This window comes from Macaca fascicularis, chromosome 2 (genome assembly GCF_037993035.2).
Source record: "Macaca fascicularis isolate 582-1 chromosome 2, T2T-MFA8v1.1".
Taxonomy (NCBI): domain Eukaryota; kingdom Metazoa; phylum Chordata; class Mammalia; order Primates; family Cercopithecidae; genus Macaca; species Macaca fascicularis.
In genome coordinates, this window is record NC_088376.1 from 98,101,810 (window position 1) to 98,117,129 (window position 15,320).

General features: G+C 40.4%; 1 protein-coding gene across 11 annotated transcripts in view; it reads right to left on the reverse strand.

Moving 5' to 3' along the window:
• Nucleotides 1-517: 517 nt before the first annotated feature.
• Nucleotides 518-15,320, reverse strand: part of DGKG (diacylglycerol kinase gamma) — a 214,029-nt gene continuing 199,226 nt past the window's right edge. For 6 of the 11 annotated variants that reach the window (XM_074031634.1, XM_074031628.1, XM_074031627.1 and 3 more), the window contains 2 exons: nt 14,603-14,663; nt 3,030-3,172 (listed from right to left, as the gene is read on the reverse strand). In XM_074031634.1, coding sequence (XP_073887735.1) covers nt 3,074-3,172; nt 14,603-14,663 — 160 coding nt within the window. In that variant the 3' untranslated portion in view covers nt 3,030-3,073. Of the gene's footprint in view, nt 3,173-4,025; nt 4,110-14,602; nt 14,664-15,320 lie in introns of all 11 variants that reach the window. The other 5 variants (XM_005546608.5, XM_005546607.5, XM_005546606.5 and 2 more) reach the window with 2 other exon arrangements.

Consider the following 15,320-nt stretch of genomic DNA (forward strand, 5'->3'; position numbering starts at 1 on the left):
TATGCATGTTATGTAACGCCAGTCTGGAGGCTCTTCCAGGTTCTGCCAAGTATTTCCTAATTTATTTGGCAATTTTAACGTATCTTTTCCATCTGTGGAAAGAACTCTCTTGAGAGGAGCTGGTCTCTGACCTGAATATAATCATCCTACTAGGTCTATCTCCACTCTCAACACACTGGGGAAACTCCAAAAAGACTAAGCCATAATGGAACACAATTCCTAGCTCATCAGTTTAGGGACAACACAATGTACTAAAGAGTTCCTGCTTTACAGTTTTTATTGCTATTGGGGTAGAAGCATGGGGGGCAGGTGAGAACATGTTTGTAGCATGGCCAGAATCAGAATAAGAAATAAGGGACTAGGTTCTCCCCTGACTAACCACTAAACCTCTTCTCATTGAGATTGAGATAATAATACCTTCTCGGCTAACCTCAGAGGTTGCTATGAGGGTCACTATGATGAGGGACTCCACAAAAAGAAACCACAGTCATAGTGTTTAAAGGATGATTTGCAAGTCATGATTAAACAACACAAGATTTACTAAGGTTACCAAATTGGAAGTGCAATTCCACTGAAGTTGTTATACTCCATGCCTCTAAGAAGGACTTGGGATATGTCTCTCAAGCAACATTGCAAGTCCTGTGCACTAGGGTACAGCAGGTAAGGGCCATTTTCTGCACAGCCCCTTCATGAGACTTGTGAGTCTCTGAGAATCAATTTCACCTGTTGATAGTGCCATGTCTCAATAGCCTCAATCTTGGGGGAACTTGGCTGAAACACATGCATGAACTTCTGTAAATGTCTTAGAATCAGTGACCCTAAACCTGAACCTGCCTCAGTTTCAGAATCAAGTGGCTTCCAAGATAGTACCTGTAGTAATTCTGGAGCTTGTTGGTCCCATCACCAAGAATACCATCATTAAAGATATACTTCAGGTGGCCTAGTTTTCCCCTTAGTCAGCATTCTGCACTATTAGGTTGAGCAGAATGGTCTTAGATCTTGCTCCTAGATGGTCCTTCACAGTTAAGTGCCATTTGTACACACAATCTTAATATTCCCTTCCTTGTCCAAAGCTCCTGTCCAATGCAAGGAGATTAGAGGTAGCTCAGCGGAGTGATATTAAATGGGTCCAAGTTTCCACTGAGAAATCTCAGAGAGGGATGGAGGCCCAGTGAAGCGCTGAGCGGCCTTGCCTTTGGGAAAGGATGGTAATGCTGGCACTTGCTGAATGAAGCCCACTGAGCTCTGCTGAGACCCCTCTGTCCTGGCTGGCAGTATCTTGCAGAAGATGCCTCAGTCCTCCTTGTGACTCTCCACTGAGGTCATCCCTGCAGCCAAGGTTGTTTCCAAACTAAGAGACTATGATGACCATGATGAGGTGACATGTGGAGAGTTCAATCTGATGATCTGTTTAGTACCTTCAACCTCAGACCAACTTCTTTTCCATTCAGGCCAGAGAGAACCTCTGGGAAGCAGCATGAGGCACTCGTTTTCTTGTGTGGGCATATCCCGTCCACGCATGTGCTGTACGTTTGTTCCTCCCTGGCAACCTGGATCCAAGTGGAATCACTTTTCAGTGACTGGAAATGACCCTACTCTGAGATGCATGGGTTCTTTTCTCCATTAAATATCTTTGTAACGGCACCTACTCTCAAGCTGCATTAGCCAAGACACCATGGAAAAAGTCTCTGAACTTTTCTGAGACTCAATTTTCTTATCTGACAAATGGGAGAGTAAATCCAGCCCAGCAAGTCTTTCATGCTTGTTTTGAGGATCCAGAATAGGAGCTCTCAGTCTCTTCATGAAAGTAGGGAGCTACTTTCATTCCCCTTAACCCTTGTGATCACCACAGGGAGATGCGTCCTGATAATGAAACAGTGGAGTGGGGGAGTAAGAACCTTTTTTTTCCTTACCACTTCCTGTCTCATACTACCTCTGTTATTTTTTCCAATCAGGAAAAGTCCATCAGTAAATAAATATTTATATATATATAAATATATATAGGCTAAACATATATATACATACACACGTAAGACCATCAGAAGGTCCTTCAGGTCATACTCTGGGAGTGGTGAGTGCAAAGAAGCAGGAGGGAACCATCTCCTGGTTTCCCCAGCAAAGTTCCTTCCTTCCCATCTTTTCTGCCTTCAGGAATAGTCTGCCACCAGGGCTTGGAACTCAAACAGGAAACACGCTTTGGCTTGAAAAAGAAAGAAGCTGGGGGTGGTTTTTTTTTTTTTTCTTCCCTTTTTACACAATATTATGACACCAATTTGAAAAATAAATCCCAGTTTCTCTGCTTTCCCTCCCAGGTGTTCACAGAACTAAGAAAATAAATACCACATCTAAGGTGTGCTGTGCAGGCAGCTCTGGGAGCTCTTGGAGCCACCTCTAAACAAACATACAGCCACCAGGAGAAGGCTCCGGGAAAATAACAAGTGCCCACTGATGGTGCAGAAACCCAGGAATGGAAATACAGCTTTCCACGGCCTTTCTGCCTCCTCAGCAGGTTGAGGGAGAAGTTATCACTCAAAGGATGACCAAGAAACCAACGTGCGCCTGCTGAGCCCTGCCAAGGATTATGCTCTGAGAGCTGGAGGCTGTTTTGTCTCTGTACAGAGGGACCTTTGTGCAAATTCTCTGGAACCAGAGCTCTTTCCCTTGGCCACATCCGATCTCACTATAGGCAGGAAACCTGCAGCCTGCCCCTCGCAAGCGTCCATGAGGAAACTTGCAGGGCTGGTAGAAAGAAAGGGGGATTTCTCTTCAGTCTCAGAAAATTCTACTCGAGGCCTGTGGGAATGTGGAGGTTGCTGCATGAGCCCTCACGGGCCCTAAGTCCATTCAAAATGTTTTGTTGGCACTGGCTCTGTTAGGGGTGTACCCACTGTTGAAATAGAATCTATGGCAAGGTGACGTTTTCTTCCCGAAGGGTGGCTTTGCTTCCACTGGTTAGAGAAGAGTGTATATGTGTGCGTGTGTGTGCATGTGAGTGTGCACGTAAATGTGTGTGTGAGTGTGCATTATAGTTTCTTGTTTTCTCTCTTGGTTTAGCTGGTGTTTGGCACACTGTTTAGTCTTTTGAACGGCTCTTCCTCCTCAACGAGAAGAAGCTGCTCTTCTGGGGAGGCCCCATCATCATGGGCGCTTGGTTCTTGTGAGTAATTTTAATCTAAAAGCAAAGAGGCAGAAATGAATTAGTGGCATGCAAATCTCAGTAGCCTAAGGGAGAGTGAGCCACAGAGAAAGGAAAGGCCAGCTTCAGGCTGGAAGGAGCCCCATGCAGAAGGACAACTGTCCTTGAACGGCTTCAAAATTGGCAACTTGACCCTGACTGGGCCTGGAGTTTGGCACGGCTGGGAGTGAGGGGCGGAAGCACTGGAGAGACAGGTGTGAGCTTCCCACGTGGTGATCAGCTCACACCTGTCTTGTGTCCTTGGTATTCACAGACTCTCAGAATGTCACAGCCAGAGGAGACCTCAGGGACTCAATCGACCCCTCTGCAGGAGCCCATTAGACTAGCCTAAGTTCACAAACAGAGCAGCAGAACAATTAGAGCCCAGTTTTTCAGATTCCCAGCCTCCATTGCTCCTGGTCATTCCTGCCAAGGCAGTGCTGAGATGTCAATCAAGTGACCGAGACTTTGGTCTGACCTCTGACTAAGCAACATTATGTGGAGAGTTCCCAAGTGAGTGCCTTAGGTATTTCCTCTTTTCTTGGCCTTCTAGGGAAGAGCCTAAATTCTTTTTAAAACTTTATTTTCTTTAAATTTTAGGGTTTATAAGTGTTTTCTGCTGTAAACTTTAAGTCAATTGGAAGTGAAAGACACCGATGTATTCTCATTTTTGCCTTTCTTCCCAACCTTATCCTCAGGTCATGACTTTGAAATCATTAATTCCTACTTGAGTGTGGCCTTGCAACCTTAATAATCTACATTATCAGTCCATCCACAATATTTATTAAGTATGATAATGCTCAGAGTAGGATGATGATGTGGGAACAGGAAGCACTTAGAATTCAAAGACCTGGGTTTGAGTCCAGACACTTCCACTTCTTTGCTGTGAAAATTCAGACGAATCATTGAATCTTCAGAGCCAGTGCTTACTGAACTGCAAATGAGGAGGATAACATTTGTCTTATTTTCCTCACAAAGATCAAATAATAGATTGTCAATGAAAGCCCACTGTAAACTGTAAAATGGAAAGTAACAGTTAGTGAAATCCTTGTCTTATGGAGAAAGAGAAAGAGAAAGATGGAGGTAAAAAGAAACAGAACCTATGAACTCATTCTTGTGGTTTTTACCGCATTGTAGGAAATGACAGTGTGACCACAGGGAACAACAGAAGAACTCTTGAACACAGAGACCATCAATGAGTTTAAATTAATCTCGGCTAAACCAGTGGCGTCCAAAACAAGGTGGGCATGGAATGAGAAAAGTCTGATGGGAACAAGGAGGAAAGAATTTTAAAATTTGAAGGAAGGAAAGGAAATGTGTTGGTGAAAAGGGCGTGGGTAGAGAAGTCACAGATGAGCAGGTTGAGTTCAGGGCAAACTATGAGAAATGTGGTCATGGCACAGGTGGGGTAGCTGGTGGGTTTTAAAGGGAGGCAGAAAGACTGGGTTCACATGAAGAAACGAGGAAGCGTGAGAGATGGCATTCTACACTGCTGAATAACATGACAAAAAAAAAAAAGAGTTTGAGGGAAATTATTTAACAGCTGTTGTCAAGGTGAGCTGGGGTAGTGAGTGCCTGGCTAAGAGGGTACTACTGTAAGCCAGGTTGACATTGAAAGGGCTCCAGGAACTGTAATCGCGGCACTTTGGGAGGCTGAGATGGGTGGATCACTTGAGGCCAGGAGTTTGAGACCAGCCTGGCCAACATGGTGAAACTCCGTCTCTACTAAAAATACAGAAATTAGTTGGAGGTGGTGGCAGGCACCTGTAATCCTAGCTACTTGGGAGGCTGAGGCAGGAGAATCACTTGAACCCGGGAGGTGGAGGTTGCAGTGAGCCAAGATCCCGCCACTGCACTCCAGCCTGGGCGACGAGAGAGACTCCATCTCAAAAAATTAAAATTAAAATAAAGGGCTCCAGGAAATGGAAGGGACGGATGGGACCAAAAGACACTGTGGACAATTAGCATAAACTGGTGCTAAAAGCTGAAAATGACCCTTATGTTGGCTTCCACCAGCCTGGAGACCTAAAAGGGGAGAGAGTCACTGTTCTGTGATAGTCACCAGAGGAGAAAACCGAGAATGCATCAACATCATTTTGTGCTGTGTGTCTTATTGTGGGCATTATGTTTATCCCAGAATGCACAGAAGTGAGGCATAGGCTGGAGACTGGACACTCGGACAGCAATTATCTGTGGCATGCAATGTAGCATTCTTTGTGGCATGTTCCCCGGTGGTCAGCCATCTCTCACTCCTGATCTCCCATGCCCATGAGGGGAAGGACTTCAGCTTCTTCACCATGGTACTCTCTGAGCCAGTGCAGTGCCTGTTCAGGGTACAACACGTTGTGGAAGTACTGACTGATAAGCCGTACGTGCTGGCAGTGGAGATGGCTATGTTTGAGGCAGAGGTTGGTAGCTGGTGCCTACCTTTCCTGCTGGTAGAGCACCCCCCCCTTTTTTTTTTTAGATAGAGTCTTACTCTATTGCCTAGGCTGGAGTGCAGTGGCGCAATCTCGGCTCATTGCAACCTCTGCCTCCCAGGTTCAAGCGACTCTCCTGGCTCAGCCTCCTGAGTAGCTAGGACTACAGGCACTTGCCACCATGCCTGGCTAATTTTTGTATTTTTTAGTAGAGACGGGGTTTCACCACATTGGTCAGGATGGTCTTGAACTCCTGATCTCATGATCCGTACACGTCGGCCTCCCAAAGTGCTGGGATTATAGGCATGAGCCACAGTGCCTGGCCTTGTTTTTTTTTTTTTTAAGATGATACAAGACCCTCGCTTCTCTTTTTTCTCCCTTTAGCTGAGCTATTTATTCACTAGTTAGTACCTCTAGGGCACAGAAGAGGAAGTAAAACTCAGATCTCTCCTGCATGTTTTTGAGCAGTTCTGACAAAGGTCTTGATAGGGTAGGAGTTTGGGGCTCCCGGGTAACATAATATTTTGGTCAGCTTTGTGGATTCTATTACTATAGAACCGAAAGAAGTATGAAATCATATCCTCATTTCCAGTCAAAGAGATATCAGTCCCTTACCCTTAAATTAGGGGCTAGCAGGTAAAATAGTTATGATCCTATTTTAGGAGGTAGTTGGATGTGGCTAAGCCTGCCTTTTCAATCCCTGATAGAAAGAGGTCATCCCACATTTCTGTAGTTAGCACCCAAGCTTCTTTGGTAACTAAAGTCTATGATTTTCTTAAAAACTATTCACAACACTGACAGCACCTGGCCAAGTGCTAAGATCAGGAGCTTAGTGCATAGTTTTCTGCTCGATCACAGAGAGAATTGATACACTAGACTCTTGCATGATAGTTCGAAGTTCACAAAACTATTGCAGCATGTAATTTCCCCTTTAAAATAGAACAAAAATGTGAACTTCACTAGTGCTGGCGATTGACTTTGTTTGGGGGCTGTTTTCTGCAAACCAACACATTTTTATTACTTCAAGAGAAGCAAGAGATTGAGGGACTTCTCAGGGCGAGTAATTCAGATAATGCCTAGTAAAACGGCCCATAACTTTAAGTGTGAACCCTTCCCAAACCATTTGAAAGGTGTCTGAGGGGTCAGGCACAGTGGCTCACACCTGTAATCCCAGTACTTTGAGAAGCCCAGGTGGGCAGATCGCTTGAGCGCAGAAATTCAAGACCAGCCGGGGGAACATGGTGAAACTTCGTCTCTACAAAAAATACAAAAATTAGCTAGACATGAAGGGGCACCCTTAGCTACTTGGAAGGCTGAGGTGAGAGGATTGCTTGAGCCTGGGAGGTCGAGGCGGCAGTGAGCCATGTTCTCGCCACTGCACTCCAGCCTGGGTGACAAAGTGAGACCTTGTCTTAACAACAAAACAACAAAAAAGAAAAGTGTCTGAGATCTGCTGTAATTTTAACTGGAGATGCATAGAAAGGCACAAATCTGAAAGGTCTCAAATAGTCTCTGTGATGTTTTAAAAGTTAAAGAAAACTATGCTTTAAGCAGGAATCTGCTTAAAGCGAGCCTAAGGGAGGGGTGAAGGTTTCCATGGTTTTCAGGTCTTAGCTGTTTCTGGGCCCTCCAAGATCCTAGAATGCTCTGCTTCATGACAGTGTTTCCTGCCATCAGAGGCCTTCGAATGTAACTGGACAAGGCCAGGCACGGTGGCTCACACCTGTAATCCTGGCACTTTGGGAGGCCGAGGTAGGCAGATCACCTGAGGTCAGGAGTTCGAGACCAGCCTCGCCAACATGGTGAAATCCCGTCTCTACTAAAAAGTACAAAAATTAGCCAGGTGTGGTAGTGGGCGCCTGGAATCCCAGCTACTTGGGAGGCCAAGGCAGGAGAATCACTTGAACCTGGGAGGCACAGGTTGCAGTGAGCCGAGATTGCGCCACAGCACTCCAGCCTGGGCAACAAAGCGAGACTCTGTCTCAAAAACAAAACAAAACAAAACAAAACAAAAAACAAAAAACAAACAAACAAACAAAAAAACAAAAGAATGTAACTGGACAATCAATCAGATTTTGCAGAGGGTGGGGAAGAAGTGTGGGATTTATTGATGAGTTGGGAAGTTCAACTACATCGTTGGTTCTCAAAGTGTGGCTCATAGGCCAGCAGCATCAGCATCACCTTGGAACTTGTGAGAAATGAAAACTCTCTAGCATCCAGACTTACTGAACCAGAAAATCTGGGATGTGGCCCAGCAATATGTGTTTCAGAACCCCTGTAGGTTATTTAGATGCATACTCAAGTCTGAGAATCACCAGACTAGATAACTAGGATCATCTTTGACTTTGAGATTCTGCTATCATCTAACTCTGGGAGAAGATTCTGAATTTTGAGGCTCAAATTATGCCACCTAACTGTGATGGTGAAGCATGAAAGATCATCTTACAGTGTTACAATAATGAGACAAGTTTTCTTAATAAATATATATATACTTTTGTGTATACATATGTAAACAAATATGGGCTTCTATTTTGTTTTGTTTTTGTTTTGAGATGGAGTCTTGCACTATCGCCCAGGCTGGAGTGCAGTGGCACGATCTCGGCTCACTGCAACCTCTGCCTCCAGGGTTCAAGTGATTCTCCCGCCTCAGCCTCCTGAGTGGCTGGGATTACAGGTGCCCGCCACCACGCCCGGCTAATTTTTTGTATTTTCAGTAGAGACGGGGTTTCACTATGTTGGCCAGGCTGGTTTTGAACTCCTGACCTTGTGATCCACCTGCCTCGGCCTCCCAAAGAATTGGGATTACAGGCATGAGCCACTGTGCCCAGCTGAAACCTTTCCCTAAATGTTGGGCTTTTAAAGGAAATTTTTAGGAAATTTCCAACTTTTTGCAATGATGAGTAATATAGACGTGACATTCTTATATATCAATCTCTGTATTTCTGGTAATCTGTATTTTACTTAGAATAAGTTCCTAGAAGTATATGAACAATTTTTAAAAGTGAAAGTAAATGAACTAGATCAATGTATATTGATATTTATAACAACAGTTCTTGATACATGGGTCTGCATGCTTTTCAGAATGGCTGTAACTGTCGATACTCTTGCCTCACTGTATGAGTGTACTGGTCTCCCCATACCCTTGACAGCAATGAATATTAAGACAAACAAAAAAGCTGTGCTAATTGGTAAGTGAAACATGGCATAGCTTTCTCACGGTTTTAATTCAAAAATCTTTTATTCCTTTTTAAAAAACTTGTGATATTAAATATTATTTCATAGATTTATTAGCCCATGGCACTTCTTCTATGAATTCTCTGTTCACTATTGCATTGTTAGTATTTTTTTTCCACTGGATTCTAATAGCTCGTTTCTTTATACCTTGTGAGAATTAACCTGATCTTTGGAATAGCGATTGCAAACAATTTGTCCTTAGTCTTTTAAAAATTCCATATTGATTTTTTGACTTGTAGAAATTAAAATTGGTTAATAGTCAAATATGCCACTTTTTCCTTAGAAAATCCCTGCCCACAGTGTAATTATGATCATCTATTTTTTTTTCTGGTAGCTAGGAACATTTAATTCTGTAATTGAATTGGAGGGTTTTTTTTTGTTTTGGTTTTGTTTTTGGAATATAGTTTGAGGTGAGAGGTTCTATATAATGACATTTTCTGAAACGCAATTTCTTGGATATTGTATACTAAACTATTCATTCCTATCTAATTAGTTTATAATCTTTGTCTTTCCTTCATTAGTTTTTATGTATACTAGGGTTTCTCAAGGCTTGCTTCTGTACTATTGATTTATCTATCCAATATCATGCCAATAGCATGTTACTCAAATTATTGTGGCTTTATAATTATTTTAATATCTTGTGAGAAGTTATTTCTCAGCATTCTTTTATAAAACATCCTAGAAATTGCATTGTTTGTAGAGTTAAAAAAACAATTGCATTGGAATTTGGGAATCCCTGTTCAGGAACGTGGGATGTTCTGTGTTAAATCCTTTTTTTTTCTTTATTGGTTAAATCTTATAGTCATCTTCATTCATTTTACACAGTTCAGTTTAGTATTTTATGTCTTTTGTTGCTTATATAATGATATTTTAAGCTTTTAATTATATTATTTGAATTGATTATTGCCAGTATATAGGAAAACTACTAATATTTGTCCATTTTTCTATAGGGTTTTATTGAAGTAATTTATCCTTTGAGATTTTCAGTTTATTCTATTAGCTTTTAATGTACATAATCTTACCACCTACAAATAATGACAGTTTTGACTCTTTTCTAAATAATTATATTTCTTTTCTGCTTCAAGTATATATTGCATTGGCTAAAATTTCCAATGTTAAAAATACATGTCTGGTTCATGATTTTAGTGAAAATTCCTCTAGTGTTTTACTATTAAGTAAAACATTGGTTATGGTTTAACATATATTTAACAAAGGTATTCATTAGTGGGGGAGAAGCTTTCTGATCTTAGTTTTCAAGAGTTTTTATCTTTAAAAATCAGAAATGTTGAATGTAATTGTATACTTTTGGGTCATCTATTTTATCATGTAATTTTTCTATTTAAACTAATATTAGAAGACTTTCTTTTGTTCCTTTGATATGTTCAGAGGGGTGAATGATTCTTTTAATACATTGTTCAATTCTACCTACCAATACTTTTAACTATAATTCTTATGTCATATTTATATTTGGGAGTGGTCTATAGTTTTCTATTTTTAAGTGTAATATTTGTTAGGTTATTGCATGTCTTCATTTCACAAAATGGATTCAGTAGCTTTCCATCGTTGTCTATACTATGAAATAGTTTACCTAAGTATGTATTTCCTAGTAGTATGGAAGATCTCCCCAATAAGGCCACCTGTTTTAAGATCATTTAGTATGTAATTCTTCGAAATAATTTGATTTCATTAATGGTTACCAGGATTTTCACTCATCTTCTTAAGATGTTCGAGTTCATTAGAATCAAGATGATTATGTATTTTGTTTTATATATATATATATATATATATATATATATATATTTTTTTTTTTTTTTTTTTTTTTTTTTTTTTTTTTGAGACAGAGTCTCACTCCATCACCCAGGCCGGAGTGCAGTAGCGTGATCTTGGCTCACTGCAACCTCTGCCTCTGGGTTCAAGCAATTCTCATGCCTCAGCCTCCCAAGTAGCTGGAATTACAGGGATGGGCCACCATGCCTGGCTAATTTTTGTATTTTTGGTACAGATAGGGTTTAGCCATGTTGGTCAGGCTGGTCTGAAACTCCTGACCTCAAGTAATCCTCGTGCCTCAGCCTCCCATAGTGTTGGGATTATAGGCGTGAGCCACCACACCTAGCCTTGTTTTATATTTAAATAAAGCCATGGAAACAGTTATATTTATATTTTTATATTACATTTATGTTTTTTACATTTTAATATCTTTGATTCCTTTCTCTTTTAAAAATTAGGTTTTCAAACATCTGACATATTTTAAGAACTAGTTCTAGAATTTCCTGTTTTTAATTATTTAATTTCTACTTTTGTCTTTATTATTTTCTTCCTTCTGCTTCTCCTAAGATTGTTTTATTATTGCTCTTCTAATTTTAGTATTATTCATTACATTTTATTTCTTTTTTATATGATGGAAGATTATGAGGCTTTGAATTTACTTCCAAACATAGTTTAGGCTATATTCTATAATTTTTAAACTGGAGCCTTCTTATTTTTATAATTTTTTGAGTAATCAACCATGGTGGCTTTGATCTCCTCATAAATCTCTTGTTTAGGAGAATTTTTTAAGTCTCCAAGTGACTAAATATTGTTTATTCACTTAATCTTCTATTAGTAATTTCTAGTTTTATTACTTTGTGGTCAAATAAAATGACCTTTATAATTTCTACAACTGGGTTTTATGGCGCTTTTTGCCTTGTAAACTAGTTTCTGATCTATTTTAGTAAATATGAATGCTTGAACAAATATCATATTTAATTTCTTTATGAGTTATAGAGTTATTTCATCCAAGCCTTTTTTTTTTTTTGGCTACTTAGCCTCAAAGATGGAAACAAATATTTTAAAGCTTCTCAATATCTGTCTGTCAACTTCTTCTATATCAACCTTTTCTCAGAATATATATTGATATTATTTTTTCACAGTATATATTTTTATTCTGTTATTAAATATCTAACATTTTATGACCACTATATCTCATAATTGAGTGTACTTTTTATCAAATAAAAAATGCATTTACTTATTCTGCTTTATGCTTTAGAAACATGAGAAGGTTAGTTTGTCTAAAATTAGCACAATTAACATTACTATTTCTTCCTTTTAATTTCTCTGTACCTGATAAAGGATAAAATAAGAAGATATACATTATATATACATATGTATAACCTTTCATTTTAGATGTATCTTTTGTAAGAAGCATATATTTGGATTTTCATTTTTAACTCAATATGAGAGTATTGGTCTTTTAATAGGGAACTTTAACTCATCTATTTTTCTTTTATATATGTGTAATATATGTGTGTATATATATGTATATGTGTATATATATGTGTGTGTGTATATATAGTCTTAACATCATTCGACTTGATTCAAAAAATTTTTAAATGTTGGCTTATTTTTTGCTTTCTATCCTGTGCTACATTAATAGAGTTTATATATTTTGAATTCTTCCAGATTTGAAAGGCGTGCGCCCTATTTTTAGTTTCACTAGTGATTGTCTACCTATTCAAATTATCTTCTGATTTATATGTTTTATCATCAAAGTGAAGAGAGACAATGAGAAACTTCACGTATCTTTACTATTCCTTCAGCAGTGTCTCCTGCGTTTTTGGCCTTTGTTAACATAATCTTAGGTTTGGGATACAGGTTATTAATGCTCACATGATATGTCTTCACTTTCAAAGAATGATTTTTGCCGTTAGCATTTAGTTCATAACCATATTTAGCAGGTTTTTGGAAACTTCATTCTAATTTCAGTGGTTTCCATTTTTACCAAAAGTTCTTTTGGGCTGCGATAGTCCATTCTTAAGGCTTTAATTTTGAATCACTTCTTAGTTGGTGTATACCTTCAAGAAGATGTTTCAACAAGGGGTACATGGGTTTTAACCCTTGCAAGTTTAAGAATGATTTTCTGTTACCTTCTGTTATGGACTAAATTGTGTCCCCCCAAATTCATATGTTGAATCCCTAACCCCCAATGTGACTATATCTGTATATAGGGCTTTTAAGGAGGTAATTAAAGTTAAATGAGGTCACAAGGGTGGGGCCCTAATCCATTAGAACTGGTGTTCCTTTAAGAAGAGAAAGGAGTGTGCAAACATAGAGGAAAAGCCATGTGAGGATATAACAAGAAGGCGGCCATTGGAAGTCAGGAAGAGAGGCTTCCCCAGAAACCAGCCCTTCTGGCACATTGGTCTTGTGTTGTCAGCCTCCAGAACTGTGAGAAACTAAATTTCTGTTGTTTAAGCTGTCAGTCTGTGGTATTCTATTATGGCAGTCAAAGCAGATGAATATACCTTTCCATATGGATTTCTGGACCTCACACTATGAAATCATTGGTTCACAAATTTTTTCATAGTGAGTCGTAATCTCTAAAGGCTGGTGTGGAGGAAGGGTGGGTGTGGGCATAGGGAGAAGTATTTAGCTACTTCAAAATCCAGTGCTTGAATTGATAGGAATAGCAATCCAGTTTTCAGCTAGGACTGAACCAGGTAGGAGAGCGTTTGATTTCTTCCACCTTTTTTTTGTAGGGGGGTTGGAGATAGGAGGAACTTGGATAGATTCTTCTCAATTCAGTTCCATCAAATGATAAACAGTAGAAACTCCCTCCGTCCGTCCTAACTTCAGCAGGGTGGAAAGCCATTATTTGATATAGTGTGTTTTCATTTTTTTCTTAGTCTTCATAAGATCGAGGTAAGATTTTTGCAGAGAAATTTCTGTTTTTGATAACCTTTATAGGAGATGCTACCTTTTCTCAGCAGGTTCAGGAAACCCTCTCTCTAGTAGAAGACAACTTGATGTTCTAAAGGGCTCAAAATAGCAGGTGATCAAAGTATCTGAATACTCCACTAGAGTGAGGAAGCTTAGAAACTCCACTTTATCTTTTGAAATTTGCATAGCTGCAATCTTATTGAGGGTATGACACATGTAGTATCCCAGCAGAGGCCCTGAAAACCAGAACAATGATTGCTCTTCACCACAGAAATTCTAGCTGCGTTTCTAACTGAGGACAAACTCTAAGAAGGAAGGATGCATGGCTCCTGTACTGGTGTTAAAAGGAGAGCTAACGAATACAGTAAGTCTGGGAATGGAGATACTCTATTTTTGTTAGTTCATTTGTTCAATCTTTTATTCATCATTTGACATATATTATTGTGCAACTGTTACAAACCAGGCACTGTTCTACGTTCTGGGTGATAGTGCCATAAACAAAATAGATAACCCGTGTGGTGACTCATTCAGTGGAATTTTCAAGTAGGTTATCAGGGCTGTGGGTGCACTGGTTGGGAGGCATGTCTGTGCTCTGCAAGAAATTTTCTCCCGGGAGCTCCAGCAGTCAGAGGAGCTACCCTACCAAATTCTAGGTAAGGTAAGTGTGTAGATTTGGCTTCCACATAAGGAAGCAATTTGACTTGTTCATCAGCAGAACAGTCTTCCTCTTGAGGTACTAAATTCCTTGCCATTGACATGATTCAAGCTGAGACTGTCCACGATACAGTAGGTGAAGTCTCAGAATTCACTGACTAGAACTGTGAACTCCTCGAAGTCAGTTCTATGTCTCATTCAGTTCTATGGCTGGTGCCTCACAGTGTCTGGCATATAGCAGGTGTTTGATAAGAGCTGGTAGGTAAATGAGTGGGTGGATAAACAAAGTGGAAGAGGGGTTGCACTAGACAGTCTTCCACGATCCCTGCAACTCCGAGATTCAGTGATTTCATATTAAGTCAGTGCCCAAAAGAGCTCAAAAATAAGGCTGCTCATCCCCGTCTCAAAGATTGGCAAGACTCACCGTGCAACATGGCTGCATCCAGGGTTCTCCATCCACTTGCATTGGCAGCAGCTTGTTTGTCCTGGAACCCAGAACACCAAGAGAACTCAGTGAGCTTTTTCAAGTGAGAGAATCAAGGTTGTTCCCACCAGGAAAACAGAAGTAGGAAAACCTTATCTGCCCACCTAAGAGTGGTTCTCTAAGACTCTTTTGGAGAACTTGTTAAAAATAGATTTCTGAGACCACCTCCCGGAGTCTAACTTGGCAGGTCTGGGGCCAGGCCCAGTGGTCTGTGTTTCTGTGTGTGTGTGTGTGTTTTGTTTTGTTTTTTTTGAGACGGAGTTCTGCTCTCGTTGCCCAGGCTGGAGTGCAATGGCACGATCTTGGCTCACTACAACCTCCACCTCCCGGGTTCAAGCAATTCTCCTGCCTCAGCCTCCCAAGTAGCTGGGATTACAGGCATGCACCACCACACCCGGCTACTTTTTTGTATTTTTAGTAGAGATGGGGTTTTTCCATGTTGGTCAAGCTGGTCTCGAACTCCCGACCTCAGGTGATCCGCCTGCCTCAGCCTCCCAAAAATGCTGGGATTACAGGCGTGAGCTACCGTGCTCGGCCAGGTCTGTGTTTTAATAAGCACTACAGGGGATTCTACTGCCTTGGTCCTCAGACCCCAGTTTGAGAAATACTGCTGTGGATGAGCAGTGAAATCCACAGAAGTCTGGGACACAGTGACCAG